Source organism: Abramis brama (assembly GCF_963993115.1).
Source record: "Abramis brama genome assembly, chromosome: 5".
Taxonomy (NCBI): Eukaryota; Metazoa; Chordata; class Actinopteri; order Cypriniformes; family Leuciscidae; genus Abramis; species Abramis brama.
Genome location: NC_139967.1, coordinates 41,431,492 through 41,445,355, shown reverse-complemented (window position 1 = coordinate 41,445,355; position 13,864 = coordinate 41,431,492). Strand labels below are relative to the sequence as shown.

Here is a 13,864-nt window from a genome sequence, read left to right as displayed (position 1 = left end):
TGGTCGCTAGAGCATTGATGGGTAGTTGAGAGGGTCTTCTGGGTGTTTACAAGAGCATTGCTAGTTGGTAGCTAGGGTGTGTTTTACTTTGGCAGCTAGGCCATCGTTAAGCAGTTGTGAGGGTGTTCTGGGTGTTTTCTATTGTGTTCTGCATGCTCACTTGGATGTAGCTAAGTAATGGATGTAGGATGTAGTTGTTAAGGTGTTTTGGGTGTTCACTAGGTTCTTACGAGGGTCTTTTGAGTGGTCACTAGGGCCATGCTAGGCAGTTGTGAGGGTTTCTGCGTGTTTTGTATGGTGTTCTTTGTGCTTGCTTGGATGTAGCTAGTCAGGTGCCAAAGTATTCTGAGTGGTCACTAGTCTATAACTAGTTTGTTCTGGGTGGTCACCAGGGTGTAGCTATAGTGGTTCGACCACACATTTCTAAGACATTCCTGTCTCCAGCACACAAAAAAACAGTGTAGCACAAATTTTGTGGGATGATTTCTGTGCAAAAGGACTAATAAGAGGAACAGGAAAAATATGCATGACCAATGATAACAGTGTAGCACTAATTATAGAAAAATGAGGGCTACAAATACAATGTTGATGTGTCAGAGGGAGTTTTATCACAACCCTTTTAGAGGCTAGAGGCTATATTTCGGCATATAAAAAATAAAATGAAGGCTGATGTGGGGAAGTGAGATCACTGCAAAGCAGAAGGTAACTTCTCAACTCCACCAGAGGGTCTCGGGCAGATGATTAGAGAACAAGAAAAAGATAGACATGAAAAAATAGTTTGCAAATTAAAGGTGAAAGCAGTTGCTGGCTCCACAAGAGACAGACAAAGATCTCCAACATCTCCAACACTCACAGCATTGAAGTTTCTGATCAGAGCAAAATTCAGAGTAAATTCCAATTAATTCAACCATGTAAATGCAAATAAAAAATGGGTGCGATTCAATTTGATCCAAATCTACCAAAGACTGAAATATCTGATCTTTTCTGATCCACTTGCTTAGACAAAATATACTGAATCAGTTGCACGAATTAACTTCCAACAGCCCTAACAAACAAGTCAGATCAATATATATAGATCTATGAGAGCTTTTGGTGAATGATGGAGATCCCAGGCCTGGTCAGTCAAGCACAAGCAGTGGAGGCCCATAGACATGGGCTCTAATAAAGTGGCAGAAACATGGCAATAGGAGAGATGGCTACAGTGTTTCCTCTCCCTGCATGTTTACCATATTTTCCTCTAACTCTTTCTGAAGCCGCTCTGCTTTGGACTTTTCCAAATGCAGACACTGCTCGAGCTGCCGAATACGGGCATGCTCCAGTTTGGTCTGAGTCTAAAGAGAGGAAAAGAGGGGGGAAATAAAAAGACACGAGAGAAAGAGAGAAAAAAGACATACATAGACATAGGTAGCAGAGAAAAAGATTAACAGGTCTTTGCTATACACCAATCATAATACCAAAGTGTGAAGAAGTTTAAAGGCAGGAAAGAGTGTTTATAAATTCAGCATGACAGTATAGGGCTGGATGGAAGGACATTTGTTTAATATGATATTTAAACAGATTTTAGTCAGAGTGGACACCATATTTAGTTTTTCACAAATGAAAATAAGACTGTAAAAGCAGTGTTCAGCATTTCGTACAGTCATAAGGATCATGTCTAATATTCATAACGCATGATTTTTGAGGACTGTAAATATTTGGAAAGACATTTTAAATATTTGATCAATTATATAATTCAGTAATAGCATATTTTTTTGTTTCTACAAATCTATTATCTTAACAGAAATCTTCCAATTGAAAAACAATACAAAACAAACCAAAAATAACACCATCTTCCAGTAAAGTAGTAGTAAAAATGGCAGATACCTCCAGGTCTCCTTTGGTAATGGACTCTTCCTCGACTCTGAACTGAAGATCTTCCACCTTCCTGTCATAACACATAATAACCACCAGGTGTCAGGAAATTCTTCATTTATTTGTTTGTTTCACTGGCAGATAAAGAAGTATTGGACTTTATGCTAACACCTATTGGTGTGCATGCAGCATCACACAAAAACAAAAGTGTTTAATTGCCAAACACCACTATTCGCAGGTGTATTTATCACCGATGACAAGGATATGTTTTTTGTGAACAGTAGGCTATGATGTATCAGCGTAAGGTAAGCTGTGTCACCCTGGTAATCTAGCAAATGGAGCACAATTATATATCTCATCATGTACTGCAGGCTGTAATTAAGAGAACATTAGAACAGTAATAAGTCCTCAATTTTTTTGCATGTCAAATTAAACTTTCCATCAAACTTTATTACCAATGTATAAAACCATGTAAAAATTCATGGATAATGATTAGCCAAATCATTAGATGAAGAATTTTCCCTAAAAGCTGTGAGGGTGAGGGCAGGAAATAATCAATCTGATAATTACACCTTTTCCTTGCTGTTTATATTCAGAATTATTGATTTTTTTTTCAATTTTGTTATTGTCCATTAGGAAATTGTTTTTCCTAATTTATATCTATTTGAAACATAGTATAGGTATTCCTACTGGATCACACTAATATTTTGGAGAATATAACTAGTTGTTTTTAACCTTTTTGACTTGAAGGCCCCAATTGTCCAATGCATTTTTTAAAGGCCTCTCAATACAAGGCAAGTTATTTGTGCCAATATTATGACAAAGCTGCTTGTTTTTAATATTTGTTTATAAAAACATAGACTGGGATGCGATTAGATTCAACAGTTATTAATGGAAAAAGGAAATATTGCCTTTATGCAACATTTTAAGTTTAATTAAAGTTTAATTAATTAATTAAGACCATTTCATTTTATTATTAATAATATAAAAATGAATTGGATAAATAATAATAATAATAATAATAATAATATATATATACTACTATACAATGTATGTAAGGTTCAAAAAAGCTCTACCTTCTCTCTTCTTCAAGCTGATTGGCCAGTTCCATTTTGTCTTTCTGAGTGCCTGCCAGCACGGCTCGGACTTGCTGTAGGTTGCTCTCTGCCTCCGTTGCATACTGAATGAGATAAGAGAAAAGGTCATTTGTTCGTCAGAAATTCATATGAATGTGCTGTTAAATGGAGTGTATAAGTTTGCATTTGTGAGGAAGTGTAGTAAGTGAAAATGCTCATGTAAGTGTTGTGTTTATATGTGTGAGTCACACCTGCAGATGTCCGGCCTTCAGCGCCGCCAGCTCTTTTTCCACCTCGCAGATACGGCTGGTTGCCTTGGCAACCTCGGCCCGCTCCAGGTCCCTCTCGGCCAGGAGCTGCTCTATGTGCTGCTGTTTCTCCTTCAGGGCCTCCTGCAGAGCCGTGGTCCCAGAGATCTTCCGTGCGTACCTCGACGACGTCTCCGTCAACTGCGCGGAAAAAAGTCAACTCAATTCAAATCAGAACAATACTATTTCTGAATTTAAAACTATGCTCAAAACTCACTTATTTTCTGAATGTTACCATTGTATTCTGCTGTATGCTGCCCCATCTACATAATTCTCCTTTACTGTACTTTTACTCTCATCTACCTACTGTTGTTTTGTTTGTTATCATTGTCCATTGCCATTATCGTTGCTTGTTCATTGTAAAGCGTCCTTGAGCCCTGGAAAGGCACTATATAAATAAAACATTATTATTATTATTAACAAAGATATTCATATTGAATTGTTAACCTCTGGATGCTCTTCAGTAATTTTTGACCAAACAATTTTACATTTGTTGTTTTTAGAATTTTTTTCTTCATCATTATGGTTCTAAACTTGGTAAAGGTTTTAGCACTTGCTATGTAAACACACAAAAAAACAGGTTAAATGGTGCTGCAAAAAGTCACACTTGTCAAAATTACCGCATTGGAAATGAATGGGAGACGAATTTCATCTAGTGGAAACTAGGGCTGTCACTTTACGTTCAAAATTAGTAGTTATCAGTCAAATTCATTTTTACTTTGCGTACTCAATCTATGGCAAATTTTTGTGAAGGAAGACAAGCATGTGAAGTTTATCTGGTTTTAAATTTAAACTGAAGCCAAACACTGTCTGAAGGTTTCCTGAAGAACTGAAAAGCTCTTAAACCTATTGCCAATAAAGTCATGCAGATAGCAGATTTGAACAAAAAAATCAAGTGCAAATACAAATACAAAAATAAGATGAGTAAAGAAAACAGGGTTCTTAATTTTAATAATCACCCTTTATTAAATATATGAACACAGAAACCCCCTGTTAACAGTTAATGTCACGTTTCCCATTCCATGACTAGTAAAATAATAGCCGCGTCGCGTCTATGACAACTTGAGGTATCGCACTGGACGCGCACTCTCAGTTTATGGCCAGCAATATCATTATGTTTAAGGACATTATGGAATTGAGATAATGTCTGTACTATGTTATGATTATACTGTACAATTAAATACAATAGTTGCTGAGTCTGTCATCTGAACACTTTACCTCAGAGCGTCCGTTAACTGAATGCATTGAGAATATCACCTGAAAATCCGATAATATCAGCAATTTTCATTCAAGCAGCTGATTTCTGTAAATAAATGTCAAATTAAATGTATATTGTAGCACAGGGTGAAATCATTTAGGATGATTTGAAACAAATATAATGTAAATTTAATATAAAACGATGTAAATGGCGCTCTGTGTCGCGGCAGGATTTTGAACAAGGTCCTGAGCCGTTGCTGGGCGCCGCCGGTGTGTGTACACCATAGACTGTAAAAGGTGTACACTCATACAGAATGTGTTCTAATTTTAAATACGTGGCGCTGCGCTTCTCGTCCGGTGTGCGACCATCTTTAATGTGCTGTTTTCTTTGATGAAGTCGAAGAACTCTTTTCTTATTACTGGCGAGCTTACTTTTTTCGGTTGTGGACAGAGTGTTTCACTCTAGCTACGCGAGCGCGGACGAGCGCTGCGTCGTCTTCTTATTTGACAGGTGTTCGCGGGTGCAATACTGCCACTTGAGAGGTCAACCAGGTACTGGCGCTGTAGTATTTACGTGTCATGTTATCATAAGAGTCCTATTCATTTTAAACATTGTGGTTATTATCGCCAATACCGGTATATTGTCACACTCTAAATTAACACGATGTCGATATTTCATGCTTTGAATATCACGATTATCGTCAACACCGGTATATTGCGACACCCCTAATACAGATACAGATTCAGGCTACAGACTACAATCTACGCAAGCGAAATTTGTTTGACATTTCTAACCGTAGCCTAAACACGGGCATGTTGAAGACTGCAGTGATGTTTTTCATTGATGTTATGGCAGTCCACTCTGCTTATTGTTTTTCGAGAACGTTGCACTCCTGTTTGTCATTGTGCACGAAACTTCACGCCAATAAATCAACAGGATTATTTGCTTACTTTAACGCGTCTCAAGCGCCCTCTTCACGTTCATCCTAACGACTGTTAGTTGTCCGTGGATTTGCCCATATTTGGCGTTTAAAATGGAAACGTCTTTAGACATGGAAAATCGATTTTTACAATCGATTCAATGAGCACTTATGTCTCAAAAATCGAACAGGATTTTTTCACAAAAGTGACAGCCCTAGTGGAAACCTTTGGTACTGCGGCCAAGCAAAATCTTGCTAATTTTTTGAGATATCAGGCTCAAATTTTGAACACAACTTGTTTAGATTTATGGCTTTGATTTTCTCATAATTTTAGAGTAAAACATGTTTTTGAAAAAATATATTTCATATAAAATTTTTAAATAGTTTATTATTTAGAATATTTTTCTTAACAATAAACGTAAAATTCTGTAACTTTAAGTTCACTTTTTAAAACTTTTTCCACTTCAGCAATAATCTGCCAAGTGTTGTCTTTGAAAAGAGATCAAACTTAAGTCTGTGCTCTAAAGCATTCAAGATTTACGACAGTTTAAGTTGGAAATTAAATTTTCAGGTCTATGCTCAAAAAGTAAATAAATGGATTATAAATACAGCGGTAAATATAATTTTGTACCATAAAATCCCCTAAAAATACAAAATATTAAATAAAAAACTAAACTAAATTAATTTCATTGAAATGAAAAAATAAATGTTGGTTCGTTTTTGACCAACACGCGAAGAGCACCAGAGGTTCTTATCAAGAAAAAAATGCATTATATTACCCCAGGACAAAAATAAAGTGATTGTGACATTATGACAGTGGCATCAGGAGGCAACGCTGTAAAATGTCAACATAAGACATTTGTGATTTGCACTGGCGTTTTAAAGTGTCGTACCAGGCCAGTGCGGCTGGGTCGGCCCCCCACGCTGGAGGCCACAGAGCTGACAGAGCTGATGGACGAGCTGGAGGGGCTGTGGGCCAGAGACGACACACCCATGGCCATACGCTTGCTCTTCTTAGCTTTAGCTGGACTGGTGGATGGGAAGCCGATCCGAATCACCTTGTGGATCGGAGCAAAGAGGCCAAACTTGGGTGGGCACTGAAAATATCTAAGGAGAGACAGAGAGAATATGGATGTGAAGGAGGAAATGCAGTATGTTCAAGGGTAACATATAGAACATTAGAACATTAAAGTGTCATGCTTTAGCCTGGTCGTTCACACCTCTGAGTTGAAAAAGTCTCAAGAAATGGACGTGTAAAGCTGTGGAAAAGTGGGAGAGTAGAAGGTGGGAAAAGGGGAAACAACAACCAATAAAACACAGACCTGCAACACATTCATTATACTGGCACATGAATATTAAAATATGACCACGGAGAAAACCCCCCCACAAAAAACAGTTGAGGGCACCTTGATGCATTTAAAAAAATATAACCTTATATGACAACACAAACTCCTAAGAACGAGGGAGAAACGCGGAAGAACTTCATCTATTTTTTAAATGTAGTATCTTTAAAATGATTGAATTATATTAAAAAGTATAATATTAATACAATTATACAAAAAAAGCAAATTTAAATAAGAAATAAAGAATTTTTAAAAAGAATTTTCAGTTTCGGTGTAGAATCTTCATTTTGGTGCATCCCTATTCATTATAGTTAACTAAAACTAAAACCATAAAAAACTTTTTTGTTACTTGAAATAAAATAAACGTTAACTGGAATAAAATATAAAAATAAACGTAAACTTATTTTATTTTAGCTATTTGCCAAAGCAACATTCATTCAGCTTAACTTCATGTCCTAAATTAACACAAAAGGAAATAAAATTAATAAAAAAGTATATAGACATTTAAAAAAGATAACACTGATTTTAATACTTCTATGCAGCAAGGACAACTGATCAAAAGTGACAATTAAGACATTTATACTGTTACAAAAGATTAAGATTTCAAATAAACACTGTTTTTAAAAAAACCTTTCAATTCATCAAAGAATTCTGAAAAAGAAAAATGTATCAGGGTTCCCACAAAAATATTAAGCAGTACAACCGTTTTCAAAAGTGATAATAATAAGAAATGTTTCTTGAGCATCAAATCAGCATATTAGAATAATTTCTGAAGGATCATGTGACACTGAAGACTGGAGTAATGATGCTGAAAATTCAGCTTTACCATCACAGGAATACAATGCATTTTAAAATACCGTATATTCCAATAAAAAAACAAAAAACAGTTCTCTTAAATTGTAATAATATTTCACAATATTACTGATTTTACTGTATAATCAAATAAATGCAGCCTTTGTGAGTAGAAGAGACTTCTTTCAATGCATAAAAATGTACTAAGCCCAAACAAGCCATCATTTATAAAAACAAACTACATAATCTACTAAATCCAGCCTTGGGCCAAATGTCCATGAAGCTGTTTATTTCTGTTTGGCACTCAACCATCCCCGTTCTTCAGTGAAAAGACAGCTGAGGTTTAACCTTGGCTCAGCATGTGAATCATTACATGTGCAGATCACCTGGCTTGTATTCTAATCCTAAAAGTCAACATGAAACTGCACTTGTTCTTCAGTAATTATTTCCCTAAAAAACAACTTAGGATTGGAGTTTGTCCATCAGGAATTGTTTGGATTGTGAACGGAATGCAGAGCAAATTACTAGATGTTGAAAGATATTTGGGCTATCAAAATTAACACGTTAAGGCATGCAATCATTTTTTTCAGTTTAACACGTTAAAAATACTTAGCGCAATTATCACAGCATCAGTTTATTCTATAGTATATGATCACGCTATCATTCATTCAACTGCCATTAAACCATTCAAGCGTGATAAGACACAAAAAATAACTTAAATCTGTACTGGCGTGCGGTCTGTGCATCTCCTGTCTGTGTGACAGACACACACAGGACTCATGCGCACAGAAAGCCACTTCAGACAGCGCACGGCTGCATTGTCTTTCACGCTTGAACGGACAAAAACAAAAAAATATGACAAAATGCAAGCTATGACGAGTATCCTCGTAAGCACAGTCTTAAATGAGTTAAATAAAGTCTTAGATGACCATAAAGAGTTGTGAGGTCATGGAATAGGAGTCAGATCCATGTCATGTGCTTCAGATCTTAGTGACAGCAGCCTAATAAACCTGCTGCTGTGATGTGTCATTAGTGTAAATCAAAGAACAAAAAGACAAAGAGAAAATCAATCACTGCTCTTGACTAACTTTTGTAGCTTTAATAAGGATAAATCTATATTTAAATTATAATTTATGCAGTGAAGACTTAAGTGTTTTATAACTTTATTACATTTCTGTATGTTTCCAACCTGTTAGATCAAATACTTAGATAATATACTGTCTTTATGTTCAGGGGTGCTCATAACTGGTGCGCATGCGTGGTAAAAATGAACGATGCGCAGTAGAAAACGTGGAGGGAAGCGTTTTTGAGTGCCAACATTTTTGCCATTTTGGGGGACAGGGACACGTTTACTTACTGGAGAAGGATTTTCCTCAATCTCTGGTAAGATAGCAATCATGATGATAGGTGTGTTCATGAATTATTAGGGGTACAACGAATTGCAGTTGATTTGTGATCCATATGGACCAGGCCCCACGGTTCGGCATGCATGTGATTAGAGAGAGAGAGAGAGAGAGAGAGAGAGAGAGAGAGAGAGAGAGAGAGAGAGAGATTCTTCTTTCGCGTATACTTGCACTTAAACGGACACATACACAAAATGATGTCAAAATACCCGTCTCGGCAAGTATTCTCTCGGTTATGTCATAAGTGAACATTTGAGAAAGAAACCGGATGCGTGTCAGTATATTCGGACAGTGCATTCGGTCTTAAAGTGGCAGCAGCATAATATTTCTGCTGTTGTCGGTGTTTTAGCGTTGATAAAAAAAAAATACAGCTTTAACAACGATGAACCAATATTTAATCTCTACAGTAACCAAATAGTGTTATTTTCCATTTAGGCAGCTTGTAGGATAAGTGTGCCGCTGTAGTGTGAGTACCAAGTAGCCTCTCCAGGTGCTCCCTCGAGAACCAGACCAAAAAATTATGTGTTTATGTTGTTTCTACATTAATTTGGAGATTAACTGTGAAATTATTACAATATAAAAATATATTAAAAACTTTAATGTTAGGCATTTTTTATGGATTGGCAGCACTTAAGATTCTAAAGACAAAAAAAAAATTCCTTAGGAATAACGTGTATATATAAATTGCTGAATAATACTGGGATGTATTAAGAAAATAAATCAGGTCCATTTTGATTTCATGTTGTAGGTTGCACTACAACCAAGATATATTAACATACTAAATAGTCTACAAACCTATTTTAAAAGGGCATGAAACAATGAGACCTATTAGTGTTGGAAGGCCATTGAGGGTGCTGCTAAAGACAGGACATAATAGTGGAAGACAAATGATGTACCTGGTTCCTGCTACAGCTCCATCGTTTTTCCCTAACGGCTCATCCAGCTCCACTCCACACCACTCGCCTTTGGCAAAGTCAGTCTCCCCCACATAACGCACTACTCCTGTTTTAGTGCCGCCAACCTGAGAAGAGAGCAAAGGAGATTCAGTGGTACATAGTGGCAACATAGACACATGGTTTAAAGTGATTACAGTTATTTAGTATAACAAAACAGGTTTGGAAATTTGGTCTCTTGAAACGCTCAACAGAAAAAGACAAAATAAATAAATAAATAAATAAATACTCACCTAAAGGATTATTAGGAACACCTGTTCAATTTCTCATTAATGCAATTATCCTATCCTATCAATATGGGCCAACATTTCTAAAGAATGCTTTCAGCACCTTGTTGAATCAATGCCACGTAGAATTAAGGCAGTTCTGAAGGCGAAAGGGGGTCAAACACAGTATTAGTATGGTGTTCCTAATAATCCTTTAGGTGAGTGTATATTATATATTATATATTATATATATATATATATATATATATATATATATATACACATGGTTTAAAGTGATTTAAAACGCTCAACAGAAATATATATATATATACACACTCACCTAAAGGATTATTAGGAACACCTGTTCAATTTCTCATTAATGCAATTATCTAATCAACCAATCACATGGCAGTTGCTTCAATGCATTTAGGGGTGTGGTCCTGGTCAAGACAATCTCCTGAACTCCAAACTGAATGTCAGAATGGGAAAGAAAGGTGATTTAAGCAATTTTGAGCGTGGCATGGTTGTTGGTGCCAGACAGGCCGGTCTGAGTATTTCACAATCTGCTCAGTTACTGGGATTTTCACGCACAACCATTTCTAGGGTTTACAAAGAATGGTGTGAAAAGGGAAAAACATCCAGTATGCGGCAGTCCTGTGGGCGAAAATGCCTTGTTGATGCTAGAGGTCAGAAGAGAATGGGCCGACTGATTCAAGCTGATAGAAGAGCAACTTTGACTGAAATAACCACTCGTTACAACCGAGGTATGCAGCAAAGCATTTGTGAAGCCACAACACGCACAACCTTGAGGCGGATGGGCTACAACAGCAGAAGACCCCAACGGGTACCACTCATATCCACTACAAATAGGAAAAAGAGGCTACAATTTGCACGAGTTTACCAAAATTGGACAGTTGAAGACTGGAAAAATGTTGCCTGGTCTGATGAGTCTCGATTTCTGTTTTGAATTTGGCGTAAACAGAATGAGAACATGGATCCATCATGCCTTGTTACCACTGTGCAGGCTGGTGGTGGTGGTGGTGGTGTAATGGTGTGGGGGATGTTTTCTTGGCACACTTTAGGCCCCTTAGTGCCAATTGGGCATCGTTTAACCCTCTGAGGTCGACAAACGCGCCGACGCGTTTTGCCGGATTTTCTCCACATTGTAGCACTATAAACTTAAATTACTCCATCATTTATGGTCATACAGAAAAAAGAAATATAAAAAAAGAATCTGTGATATTTCTCCTTTTGTATGTGTCCACTTACAATCAAATCAAAACATTGTGCTTTTGTAAAATAAAGAAAATAAACAGGGTGTGCTTTCTGCCTCTCCGTCGCGGTGAACTTTTTTTTCTTGAGCACGTCTATAAACTGAAACAAAACTCAGCGAATACTTGTCACACATTTATGAGCCATATACCTTTATAAACATTTAAGTGTGTACTTTTAAATGATCGGATTCAAAACGAAAACAAATATTCTCTGTTTAAGTAATTTGTATAAAACCAACAAGATGTCCAGCTTCTCAAACGCTTGCTCATTACAGTTAATTTGGCCACGCCTACTCGCGCAAAAGATATTCACATGCAAATCTCCACATGGAACGCGAACGCGCTCGTTACCTCAACAACAAAACACTTCATTTCACTTTTCGTCGAGTTTGAAAGACGTGCCTGAGCTTACATTGGATTTAGGCTACCTCAGAAGAAGAAGAACGCGATTTGAAGACAAGAAAGATAAGGTAAGAAATTCTTACATAGCCTAGTTTGTTATTGTTGCATAAATGTCACGTTGCAGTTGAACTGTTGCTAGATATATGGGGAATATTATAATATTTAGACCCGTGTTTACTGTGTTTGTGGATATCTGCTCAAACATAGATATGTTTATGGTAACCATAATGTTTTATATTTGAGAGTGATCGCGTTTGAATGTATCATATTTTGCAAGCGATCGCGTTTGAATGTATCATATTTTGCAAGCGATCGCGTTTGAATGTATCATATTTTGGATGAAAGCAAAACGCACCAAACGGCTTCATGTTTTTATTATTATCTCATTTCATATCATCATAACGGATGGAAACATTTGAAGTAACATGATAATCAATATATTTTTCTCTAGCTTCTTTTGGAAGATTTATAGGCTGCTATAGGTTATTTATTGTTATTATTATTTTATCCGCACTGCGCATATAGGCTACCTTATGCCTACAAGGCACAACAAACCTGGTGTTCATTATATTATATATCGTTGGAAACGTGTGTGTGTGTGTGTGTGTGTGTGTGTGTATTCTGTGAATTTTAAAAAGGAATTTTAAAAAGCAATTTTAACCAGAAAAATCTAATATTTATTTCCAAAATCGTGCAGGCCTTTCTCTTGATATCAGTATGTTCACTTTTTTTTTTTTCAGGTCCCAGATGCCACTGAGGACTTCAACATTCACATGAGTCTCAGTACGTGAACATGGTAAAGTGAAAATCATGGAAATGAAAGGTATGTACAATGTTTTTAGGAATGGCACAAAGGTCTCTGTCTTTGAAGTGCTTTTTTGGCATTTGTTGTGTATCTTTGGATTATGTTGTGTTGTAAATAAATCCAAACCATTTAAAAGCCATTATTTTTTAAATCTCCTCATTTACAGTATTGTGCAAGGTTGCTCAGAATGATAGGGGCCTGATAGCTCCTAATAGGGCCGTTAGGGGAGGTTCTTTGTCTTTCTCAGGTGAGAAAAGCTTACATATTAATGAGCTCTCGCATAAGGCTTTTTCACACAAAACACGTCGTAAAATTTTTAAATCAATATATTGTCTTATCTGAATGAGCAGTCAGGGTGATTTTCACATAGTTTTGCAGCAAATATTCTAGGCTACGTCATACAATTTTCAAAAGTCTTGTGAAGAAATAATCAGTATGGGTTTCATGGCCTTATTTCAGTGAGAATTTTTTTTTGTATTTTCAAAAACCACGCATAAATGTCATTATCTCAAAACTACAAACTTTTACATACATGCTGCTGATATATTATTGTAGCAGAGTTTGTGCTGAATACAGTGTAATTAGACTTTAGCCATGAAAATGTCACAAGTAACAGAAATAACCAGAAATGTCAGAGCATGTCAGAACACCTCCAGGGCCCAGAAAACAGCTCAGACCTCAGAGGGTTAAATGCCACGGCCTACCTGAGCATTGTTTCTGACCATGTCCATCCCTTTATGACCACCATGTACCCATCCTCTGATGGCTACTTCCAGCAGGATAATGCACCATGTCACAAAGCTCGAATCATTTCAAATTGGTTTCTTGAACATGACAATGAGTTCACTGTACTAAAATGGCCCCCACAGTCACCAGATCTCAACCCAATAGAGCATCTTTGGGATGTGGTGGAACGGGAGCTTCGTGCCCTGGATGTGCATCCCACAAATCTCCATCAACTGCAAGATGCTATCCTATCAATATGGGCCAACATTTCTAAAGAATGCTTTCAGCACCTTGTTGAATCAATGCCACGTAGAATTAAGGCAGTTCTGAAGGCGAAAGGGGGTCAAACACAGTATTAGTATGGTGCTCCTAATAATCCTTTAGGTGAGTGTATATATATATATATATATATATATATATATATATATATATATATATATATATATATATATATATATACAAAAACACACATAGGCTACATATAATCATATAATGTGAAGTTTGAAAATAGAAAAGGGTAGGCCTATATTTTGGAACCTTTAGGAGGTCGGGAAAATGAGTTGGCATGTAACTCTTAAAATGTACAAATAATTGTCTACCACAGCTAA

The 13,864-nt window shown here is 36.6% G+C and overlaps 1 protein-coding gene across 6 annotated transcripts in view; it reads right to left on the bottom strand.

Moving 5' to 3' along the window:
* Positions 1-13,864, bottom strand: part of clip2 (CAP-GLY domain containing linker protein 2) — a 51,841-nt gene that overhangs the window by 11,445 nt on the left and 26,532 nt on the right. For 4 of the 6 annotated variants that reach the window (XM_084113214.1, XM_084113212.1, XM_084113211.1 and 1 more), the window contains exons 4-8: positions 9,787-9,911; positions 6,246-6,459; positions 3,179-3,376; positions 2,928-3,031; positions 1,864-1,924 (exon numbers count right to left, since the gene is read on the bottom strand). In XM_084113214.1, the coding sequence (XP_083969340.1) occupies positions 1,864-1,924; positions 2,928-3,031; positions 3,179-3,376; positions 6,246-6,459; positions 9,787-9,911 (702 nt within the window). Of the gene's footprint in view, positions 1-1,226; positions 1,332-1,863; positions 1,925-2,927; positions 3,032-3,178; positions 3,377-6,245; positions 6,460-9,786; positions 9,912-13,864 lie in introns of all 6 variants that reach the window. The other 2 variants (XM_084113209.1, XM_084113210.1) reach the window with 1 other exon arrangement.